The 11,408-nt window shown below is 33.3% G+C and overlaps 2 protein-coding genes across 2 annotated transcripts; one reads left to right on the top strand and one right to left on the bottom strand.

Annotated features, from left to right (window-relative positions):
* The first annotated feature begins 1,991 nt into the window (after positions 1–1,991).
* On the top strand, positions 1,992–4,259 carry LOC109828454. Its single transcript, XM_020395448.1, has 2 exons — positions 1,992–1,996; positions 2,892–4,259. Exon 2 carries the CDS (start codon positions 2,927–2,929, stop codon positions 4,202–4,204), a length of 1,278 nt encoding a protein of 425 aa, XP_020251037.1. The 5' UTR covers positions 1,992–1,996; positions 2,892–2,926; the 3' UTR covers positions 4,205–4,259.
* A 2,890-nt stretch (positions 4,260–7,149) lies between these two features.
* LOC109828453 lies at positions 7,150–9,417 on the bottom strand. Its single transcript, XM_020395447.1, has 2 exons — positions 9,413–9,417; positions 7,150–8,517 (listed from the first exon to the last, which is right to left on the bottom strand). The coding sequence occupies exon 2, from the start codon at positions 8,480–8,482 to the stop codon at positions 7,205–7,207; it is 1,278 nt and encodes a 425-aa protein (XP_020251036.1). The 5' UTR covers positions 8,483–8,517; positions 9,413–9,417; the 3' UTR covers positions 7,150–7,204.
* Positions 9,418–11,408: the final 1,991 nt, after the last annotated feature.

Below are 11,408 nucleotides of genomic sequence, written 5' to 3'. Positions count from 1 at the left end.
CCCCCGCGCGCGCGCGCGCCCCTATAGGGTATTTTCAAGATTTTCATGAACTCTTTTAATATTTTTATATGGTTATGTGGATGCTTTTATCATATAAAAGTGCACTAGAGTTAGTTTAATCTTTATTTTATGATTTTTTCTGAAGTCTATCAATGATTCGTAACAAAATTTATATTCTTTTTAGTTTCATTCTAGCCCACTTTTAATTAATTATCTTGGCTTACTAGCTTTAATTATTCATCCTTCTTTTATAAAGCTATTTTCTCAAGTATTTTTTACTTTTACAACAGTATATCTTCTCAAGTCAAGCTTGGTTTCATGTCGATCTAAATAACGTGAAAATTAAAATTAGTTTTAGATTACATTTATTTCTTATCAATTCAATTATTAACGTAAAAAATTTAAATTTGGTGCAGCTCATTCTAACAAACATTGAAGAAAATAAATAATCACAATACTATAGTTTAAAGACATAAGTGAGCAAAAACAATCAAAGTGGAACTGAGAAATAAATTTTAGTAAGGAAATAAACCAAAAATACGTAATCATAGTATTTAATCACGTGCATTGCACGTCCATAAAACCTAGTTGTACAAAAGTTACAAGAAGTTAGAATAAAGTTCAGAAATGTATAGAGCAAGATAACAAGTTATTCACAACCGTTTCTAAAAAATTTTCAAGAGTGAAACTCTATTTTGAGTGTATGGGAATGTCCGTCTCATTCTTACGAATCCATAGGAGTAACTAAAACTCAATTCAGAGATGTATAGCTCGAAACAGTTAGTAGCAAGAAAGAAACATACATCAAGACTGAAATTTGCTCGAGCTATGAGTTTTGACTCGGTTATTGGGTTTGTTATTATAATAGCTAAGGTAGGTTGAGCTCATCGATGGTCTACAGTAAATTATTGATATATTGACTATAGGAGCTAATTAATAATTTTCCTAGGAGATGAGCAGTAACCATCGATGAGTGAATAGTACCATCAATAGTCTGGATTGCCCATTGATGGTGACGACGTGATTTATCAAAATTAATGTTTCAATATTAGCTGTTTGTCATTCTTTCTACGCTAAGTTTTTATCTAGTTTAGGGATATAGAGGTTCGTGTCGAGTTTGGTGACTTTTGTATTTTCCTTGAATTTGTCTTTGTATTTTCAACGTTTTGGGGTACGCAACTGCGATCTATGGGCTAGACTGCGAAAATGGATTGAAGTACAATCTCTGCGTTTTCTCTGGGGTGTAAACTTCAGATTTTGAGTTGTTTCTTTTCAGTTTTTGGATTTTTTCCAGGGATTGAAGTGTAATTAGCTGGACTGATATGCAATTTTAGTTTTTGGATTTTTTTTTCCAGGGATTGAAGTATATTGTAATTTTTATGGACTGTTTTGCATTTTTTGACTTTTCTAGGGGTAAATTGTAATTCTGGATTAAACAACAAATTTCCAAGGTGTAAAATTACAATTCTGGGCTCTTTTGCATTTTTCTTGCTTTTCTAAGGGGGTAAACTGCAAATATGGATTGTTTAACAATTCCTGCAGCTTTTTCAGGGAGTAGACTACAAATCTGGGCTGTTTTACAATTCCTACAGCTTTTTCAAGGAGTAAACTGTAAATCTAGGTTGTATTACAATTCTTGCAGCTTTTTCAGGGAGTATACTGTAAATCTAGACTGTTTTACAATTGCTGCAGCTTTTCAGGGGGGTAAGTTACAATTTCTGAACTGGATTGCAAAACTGAGCTCAAATGAATTTTTTTTACAGCTATTTTAGGGACTGAACTGCAAATTTCAGGGGTTTAAGTTTAATTTTTTGATCTGGCCTATAATTTCTGTTTGGAAAGTATCGGGGGAAATCCAATAAAGGCTAGGACATAAATCTTAATTAGACTTTGAATTATAGTTCCACTAGGAAGTCTAATGCCTTCATCGTATAAAAGTAACTTCGAAGGATCCATTGAATCCTGTCCATCGATCGCCCCTTGCGAATAAGTTCAAGTGAGTCCCTTTTTCTTAATTTTCTCCATTGATATTTCATATATGGTAGCTTCTTTAATCAGATTTCCTCTTAGATTTTTTTATTCTCTTAGATTTTTTTATTCTCATATATGGTAGCTTCTCTTAGAATTTTTTAATCAGATTTCCTTGCTATATTGAGTTGCCAATTATTTCAAATTTTCTTGTATATTTCCATCTCTTTTCTCTTGATTATATTGAACAGTAAATAAGAGAGACTGACAGAATGTAACTTGCATACCCAAAAGTGGCTCACATTATTTTCATTAACAGAGTTTCTCTACGAACCAAACTTGCATAACAATGCACAAGGCTTAAAAAGACCTGAATGTTTTTTAATCCAAAGTATGTTATCTGTTTAGCGGCAAAACCCTCTATTACATGATCAGTCACTAAGTGCATTATCTGCTTCACGTACGGCACTTCTATGAACAATGAAACATTAGGCTAGTGGCTGCAAGCAAATAATCCTTCTAACATTTATAGACTTGATTGGAAGGACTAATTTTAAAACAACTTAGGAATTGGGGGACCCCAAAGGACTTTCTATGATTTGAGGGACTACTTTAAAATTAATTTAAAATTAGGGTACAAAATACCAGTTTTAATGATTTGAGGGACCAATTTCAAAATATGAAATATGCACGGGACTAGAACCAAAACCCCCCTTTTTTGGTCATCAGTGATTTCTAAAAGTTGAAATTTATTATCAGCATAAATAAATTTAAAAAACTACTGTGTTGTGGTCACAGTAAAAGTTGACTGAAATACCTGCAATCAGAATCAGAATTGATTATATTTGACAGTCATATGTTCATCAATTATGTTGCATATTATCAGCATTTATTTGAGTTTGATGCTTGTTTTTTTCTCTCAGATTTATGTATTGTGTGTGGTCAGGTTTCTTTTTTGATGGAGTGCACATTCGATCACGAACAAAGCAATGCAATAGAAGTATTGAGGTCAGAAGAAAAACCTGTCAAACGCAATAATAACCTTCGAGTCAAAATAAAATTGCTGACACCTGTCAAGCATGAAGCAAATGAATCTACAAATTACTCTATCACTAACGAACAAATCAAAGAAGGCAGAGATCCTATTATTCTGAGAGAAAAAGAAGCATCAAGCAAGGAATCACCCACTTTCGAAGCTAAAGAAATCGACAATATGCACCCCTGCAAACTCTGTCCAAAGTCCTTTCATTCTGTCAAAGCACTTCACGGGCACATGAGGACTCATCCAAAGGAAGAAATGAAAGAAAAGGAAAAGAATGAGGAAGAATTTACTGCAACTTTTAAGAAAATACGCTCCAATCCACACATCCCTTGGTATGAAATCTTAAAGTGGAAATCAAAAGAAGAAAGAACTCTACGAAAGCAATATCCACCTGGTCCTATAACTGACCCTGAAGTATTTGAGGGAGCTAAAGATCTTATGTGTCTCTATAATGAAGGAAAAGAATCGAATACAGAAATTAAATCCCAGGTTGAAGACAAGATTGACAAACAGGTTGGTCAGGATCCTGATGTTGAGATTACTGCAAAATTGTCAGTTGACACTAACCAGGACGATGACAATAATAATGAACCAGTAGCAAAGAAGATTAAATTGGTGGAGTCATCGAAGGGAGCCTATGTTTGTGGTACTTGCAGCAAGTCATTCACGTGTCATCAAGCGCTCGGTGGGCATGCTACTAGTCATAGCAAAGATAAAAATAAGAAAGGAGAAGGAGATGATGACGGATTGAAGGGAGATAGAAAGAAATCAGGAGATGAAAAGAAGCACGTATGCGAAATTTGCAGCGCAAGCTTTACAACTGGGCAAGCTCTTGGAGGGCATAAGAGAGCACACTATGATACTGACAAGCTCAAAAAGACAAAGAAAGAAGTTGATCAAGTGCAAAATGTTAGCGAAGATACCGATGGAGATTTGGTTGAATTACCATTGGCAATTGCTATGGAAGGAGCTGGTCAAGCTCAAACTGTTACTGAAGATATTGGTCAGATTTTGAGTGAATTCCCATTTCTAAATGCTGTGGAAGAAGCTAATCAAGTTCGAGCTGGTAATGAAGAAAATGGTAGAGTTTTTGGTGAGCCAAGATCAGCAGGTAATCATACAGGTCTACCCTTCGTTTTTTATCTCAATCAGCCAGCAATTTGGGAAGGGGAGATGATGTATTCACGAGTTTAATTTTTAGGATTATTTTGTATGAACTATATATTTATAATGTGTTGCATGATGCAGTTTGCTTAGCAACTGCAGTACTTATGCTGAGATATACAATATTTATTTATAAATTTCTACATGTTCCTGGTTCTATTGTTTTTCTGTAATTTTTTTTTTTTGGGTGTGGATACAATACTAAGGGTTTGATAGTTACTAAACAAGAATTACTCCAATTTAACTTGCCCGTAAACTTGGCCTGTGATTTTGATCAATTTTGTGCATTATCCTTTTCAGTTGCCTGTGAAAATCAACAATTTTGAATAGATTTGAGTTCTGGTTGAAAACCATTGCCTTCATTGTAATATCTTAGTCTTTAGATCACTTTTTATTTTAATTTTTGTCATACTCTTTACTACTTTGATCCAATAATAGGTCAACTAAAGATAAACAGCTTTGTGACTTCAATCATTGTATTGCTTCAGATTAATATATACGCAAAAAGTTACATGTTTTCAATTAGGACCCAGGATTCCCTCCAAGTTGGTTCTTTGACGGCATGACATTGTTTTTTCATATAATTTTCATGTTATCAGTCTAAAGGCGACAAATATCTGAAAATTCTTTGTTCGAATAAATTCAAACCGAAAAAGAAAAGAGAAAAGGTTGTATATGTAATTGTTGAATTAATTTGTGATTTTACAAGTTAGCTATAATAGGCAAATTCCTTTTTTGATTGTGCATCTCTGATGCCCCTTTCCCTGCTAAGCCAAAATTTTCTGGACTAGACCCTTTTCTCAATAAAACTTCCTGAATTTCTGTAAGTTATTTTCATACCTATTTACTCCTTAAATACAATTTTCTCTATCTAATTTGAAATATACCATCTTTTTTATTATTATTAAAATGAGGATAGTTTGCTGCACTTTGGTATCATAAAGGTATCATATTTTTATTTTTCTAGTTTCTCAAAGTTTGTTTTTAACACTTCGATATACGCGACCTTCTTTTTAAATTAAAACTATATGCCACAAAAGTGGAAATTATTGTATCTGACGAAAATGGTTCAAGTTCCGCCAAATGCTTTTTTGCTCAAAAAATAGTATTAGAGATCAATAACTAGCATGATACTATAATGTGACTCAAAAAAATTAAATAAATAAATAAATAAATAAATAAATTGCAACTATTAGATTAAGGGCTCATAATCTAATGCACATTAAATAAAAGTTGTAATTTCTAAAATCCATCAGAATACACTTGTTTGGATAGAAAATTAAAGAGAAGTGAACATGGGTGGTTATATGTTGATGGAATGACACGCGAAGATTGCAGTTTAATTAAATTTCTAGTAATTAAGAATTGTAAATGAAATTGAGCCTAATTTTGGTGATTCTCTGTACAAACCTTGAGGATATCAAAGTTAGAAAATATTTTTATATGGAAAACTCCCCAGGGACCCCAAATAAGGGGACCCTGTAGGGGACATGTGAGGTGTCAAGTCCTCACTGGGCGTTGCACTGTTCATGAACAGTGCAACGCCCAGTGAGGACTTGACACCTCACATGTCCCCTACAGGGTCCCCTTATTTGGGGTCCCTGGGGAGTTTTCCATATAAAAATATTTTCTAACTTTGATATCCTCAAGGTTTGTACAGAGAATCACCAAAATTAGGCTCAATTTCATTTACAATTCTTAATTACTAGAAATTTAATTAAACTGCAATCTTCGCGTGTCATTCCATCAACATATAACCACCCATGTTCACTTCTCTTTAATTTTCTATCCAAACAAGTGTATTCTGATGGATTTTAGAAATTACAACTTTTATTTAATGTGCATTAGATTATGAGCCCTTAATCTAATAGTTGCAATTTATTTATTTATTTATTTATTTATTTAATTTTTTTGAGTCACATTATAGTATCATGCTAGTTATTGATCTCTAATACTATTTTTTGAGCAAAAAAGCATTTGGCGGAACTTGAACCATTTTCGTCAGATACAATAATTTCCACTTTTGTGGCATATAGTTTTAATTTAAAAAGAAGGTCGCGTATATCGAAGTGTTAAAAACAAACTTTGAGAAACTAGAAAAATAAAAATATGATACCTTTATGATACCAAAGTGCAGCAAACTATCCTCATTTTAATAATAATAAAAAAGATGGTATATTTCAAATTAGATAGAGAAAATTGTATTTAAGGAGTAAATAGGTATGAAAATAACTTACAGAAATTCAGGAAGTTTTATTGAGAAAAGGGTCTAGTCCAGAAAATTTTGGCTTAGCAGGGAAAGGGGCATCAGAGATGCACAATCAAAAAAGGAATTTGCCTATTATAGCTAACTTGTAAAATCACAAATTAATTCAACAATTACATATACAACCTTTTCTCTTTTCTTTTTCGGTTTGAATTTATTCGAACAAAGAATTTTCAGATATTTGTCGCCTTTAGACTGATAACATGAAAATTATATGAAAAAACAATGTCATGCCGTCAAAGAACCAACTTGGAGGGAATCCTGGGTCCTAATTGAAAACATGTAACTTTTTGCGTATATATTAATCTGAAGCAATACAATGATTGAAGTCACAAAGCTGTTTATCTTTAGTTGACCTATTATTGGATCAAAGTAGTAAAGAGTATGACAAAAATTAAAATAAAAAGTGATCTAAAGACTAAGATATTACAATGAAGGCAATGGTTTTCAACCAGAACTCAAATCTATTCAAAATTGTTGATTTTCACAGGCAACTGAAAAGGATAATGCACAAAATTGATCAAAATCACAGGCCAAGTTTACGGGCAAGTTAAATTGGAGTAATTCTTGTTTAGTAACTATCAAACCCTTAGTATTGTATCCACACCCAAAAAAAAAAAATTACAGAAAAACAATAGAACCAGGAACATGTAGAAATTTATAAATAAATATTGTATATCTCAGCATAAGTACTGCAGTTGCTAAGCAAACTGCATCATGCAACACATTATAAATATATAGTTCATACAAAATAATCCTAAAAATTAAACTCGTGAATACATCATCTCCCCTTCCCAAATTGCTGGCTGATTGAGATAAAAAACGAAGGGTAGACCTGTATGATTACCTGCTGATCTTGGCTCACCAAAAACTCTACCATTTTCTTCATTACCAGCTCGAACTTGATTAGCTTCTTCCACAGCATTTAGAAATGGGAATTCACTCAAAATCTGACCAATATCTTCAGTAACAGTTTGAGCTTGACCAGCTCCTTCCATAGCAATTGCCAATGGTAATTCAACCAAATCTCCATCGGTATCTTCGCTAACATTTTGCACTTGATCAACTTCTTTCTTTGTCTTTTTGAGCTTGTCAGTATCATAGTGTGCTCTCTTATGCCCTCCAAGAGCTTGCCCAGTTGTAAAGCTTGCGCTGCAAATTTCGCATACGTGCTTCTTTTCATCTCCTGATTTCTTTCTATCTCCCTTCAATCCGTCATCATCTCCTTCTCCTTTCTTATTTTTATCTTTGCTATGACTAGTAGCATGCCCACCGAGCGCTTGATGACACGTGAATGACTTGCTGCAAGTACCACAAACATAGGCTCCCTTCGATGACTCCACCAATTTAATCTTCTTTGCTACTGGTTCATTATTATTGTCATCGTCCTGGTTAGTGTCAACTGACAATTTTGCAGTAATCTCAACATCAGGATCCTGACCAACCTGTTTGTCAATCTTGTCTTCAACCTGGGATTTAATTTCTGTATTCGATTCTTTTCCTTCATTATAGAGACACATAAGATCTTTAGCTCCCTCAAATACTTCAGGGTCAGTTATAGGACCAGGTGGATATTGCTTTCGTAGAGTTCTTTCTTCTTTTGATTTCCACTTTAAGATTTCATACCAAGGGATGTGTGGATTGGAGCGTATTTTCTTAAAAGTTGCAGTAAATTCTTCCTCATTCTTTTCCTTTTCTTTCATTTCTTCCTTTGGATGAGTCCTCATGTGCCCGTGAAGTGCTTTGACAGAATGAAAGGACTTTGGACAGAGTTTGCAGGGGTGCATATTGTCGATTTCTTTAGCTTCGAAAGTGGGTGATTCCTTGCTTGATGCTTCTTTTTCTCTCAGAATAATAGGATCTCTGCCTTCTTTGATTTGTTCGTTAGTGATAGAGTAATTTGTAGATTCATTTGCTTCATGCTTGACAGGTGTCAGCAATTTTATTTTGACTCGAAGGTTATTATTGCGTTTGACAGGTTTTTCTTCTGACCTCAATACTTCTATTGCATTGCTTTGTTCGTGATCGAATGTGCACTCCATCAAAAAAGAAACCTGACCACACACAATACATAAATCTGAGAGAAAAAAACAAGCATCAAACTCAAATAAATGCTGATAATATGCAACATAATTGATGAACATATGACTGTCAAATATAATCAATTCTGATTCTGATTGCAGGTATTTCAGTCAACTTTTACTGTGACCACAACACAGTAGTTTTTTAAATTTATTTATGCTGATAATAAATTTCAACTTTTAGAAATCACTGATGACCAAAAAAGGGGGGTTTTGGTTCTAGTCCCGTGCATATTTCATATTTTGAAATTGGTCCCTCAAATCATTAAAACTGGTATTTTGTACCCTAATTTTAAATTAATTTTAAAGTAGTCCCTCAAATCATAGAAAGTCCTTTGGGGTCCCCCAATTCCTAAGTTGTTTTAAAATTAGTCCTTCCAATCAAGTCTATAAATGTTAGAAGGATTATTTGCTTGCAGCCACTAGCCTAATGTTTCATTGTTCATAGAAGTGCCGTACGTGAAGCAGATAATGCACTTAGTGACTGATCATGTAATAGAGGGTTTTGCCGCTAAACAGATAACATACTTTGGATTAAAAAACATTCAGGTCTTTTTAAGCCTTGTGCATTGTTATGCAAGTTTGGTTCGTAGAGAAACTCTGTTAATGAAAATAATGTGAGCCACTTTTGGGTATGCAAGTTACATTCTGTCAGTCTCTCTTATTTACTGTTCAATATAATCAAGAGAAAAGAGATGGAAATATACAAGAAAATTTGAAATAATTGGCAACTCAATATAGCAAGGAAATCTGATTAAAAAATTCTAAGAGAAGCTACCATATATGAGAATAAAAAAATCTAAGAGAATAAAAAAATCTAAGAGGAAATCTGATTAAAGAAGCTACCATATATGAAATATCAATGGAGAAAATTAAGAAAAAGGGACTCACTTGAACTTATTCGCAAGGGGCGATCGATGGACAGGATTCAATGGATCCTTCGAAGTTACTTTTATACGATGAAGGCATTAGACTTCCTAGTGGAACTATAATTCAAAGTCTAATTAAGATTTATGTCCTAGCCTTTATTGGATTTCCCCCGATACTTTCCAAACAGAAATTATAGGCCAGATCAAAAAATTAAACTTAAACCCCTGAAATTTGCAGTTCAGTCCCTAAAATAGCTGTAAAAAAAATTCATTTGAGCTCAGTTTTGCAATCCAGTTCAGAAATTGTAACTTACCCCCCTGAAAAGCTGCAGCAATTGTAAAACAGTCTAGATTTACAGTATACTCCCTGAAAAAGCTGCAAGAATTGTAATACAACCTAGATTTACAGTTTACTCCTTGAAAAAGCTGTAGGAATTGTAAAACAGCCCAGATTTGTAGTCTACTCCCTGAAAAAGCTGCAGGAATTGTTAAACAATCCATATTTGCAGTTTACCCCCTTAGAAAAGCAAGAAAAATGCAAAAGAGCCCAGAATTGTAATTTTACACCTTGGAAATTTGTTGTTTAATCCAGAATTACAATTTACCCCTAGAAAAGTCAAAAAATGCAAAACAGTCCATAAAAATTACAATATACTTCAATCCCTGGAAAAAAAAATCCAAAAACTAAAATTGCATATCAGTCCAGCTAATTACACTTCAATCCCTGGAAAAAATCCAAAAACTGAAAAGAAACAACTCAAAATCTGAAGTTTACACCCCAGAGAAAACGCAGAGATTGTACTTCAATCCATTTTCGCAGTCTAGCCCATAGATCGCAGTTGCGTACCCCAAAACGTTGAAAATACAAAGACAAATTCAAGGAAAATACAAAAGTCACCAAACTCGACACGAACCTCTATATCCCTAAACTAGATAAAAACTTAGCGTAGAAAGAATGACAAACAGCTAATATTGAAACATTAATTTTGATAAATCACGTCGTCACCATCAATGGGCAATCCAGACTATTGATGGTACTATTCACTCATCGATGGTTACTGCTCATCTCCTAGGAAAATTATTAATTAGCTCCTATAGTCAATATATCAATAATTTACTGTAGACCATCGATGAGCTCAACCTACCTTAGCTATTATAATAACAAACCCAATAACCGAGTCAAAACTCATAGCTCGAGCAAATTTCAGTCTTGATGTATGTTTCTTTCTTGCTACTAACTGTTTCGAGCTATACATCTCTGAATTGAGTTTTAGTTACTCCTATGGATTCGTAAGAATGAGACGGACATTCCCATACACTCAAAATAGAGTTTCACTCTTGAAAATTTTTTAGAAACGGTTGTGAATAACTTGTTATCTTGCTCTATACATTTCTGAACTTTATTCTAACTTCTTGTAACTTTTGTACAACTAGGTTTTATGGACGTGCAATGCACGTGATTAAATACTATGATTACGTATTTTTGGTTTATTTCCTTACTAAAATTTATTTCTCAGTTCCACTTTGATTGTTTTTGCTCACTTATGTCTTTAAACTATAGTATTGTGATTATTTATTTTCTTCAATGTTTGTTAGAATGAGCTGCACCAAATTTAAATTTTTTACGTTAATAATTGAATTGATAAGAAATAAATGTAATCTAAAACTAATTTTAATTTTCACGTTATTTAGATCGACATGAAACCAAGCTTGACTTGAGAAGATATACTGTTGTAAAAGTAAAAAATACTTGAGAAAATAGCTTTATAAAAGAAGGATGAATAATTAAAGCTAGTAAGCCAAGATAATTAATTAAAAGTGGGCTAGAATGAAACTAAAAAGAATATAAATTTTGTTACGAATCATTGATAGACTTCAGAAAAAATCATAAAATAAAGATTAAACTAACTCTAGTGCACTTTTATATGATAAAAGCATCCACATAACCATATAAAAATATTAAAAGAGTTCATGAAAATCTTGAAAATACCCTATAGGGGCGCGCGCGCGCGCGGGGG

Source organism: Asparagus officinalis, unplaced genomic scaffold (assembly GCF_001876935.1).
Source record: "Asparagus officinalis unplaced genomic scaffold, Aspof.V1 AsparagusV1_Un1513, whole genome shotgun sequence".
Lineage (NCBI taxonomy): Eukaryota > Viridiplantae > Streptophyta > Magnoliopsida > Asparagales > Asparagaceae > Asparagus > Asparagus officinalis.
This window is presented reverse-complemented; position numbering and strand designations above follow the sequence as displayed.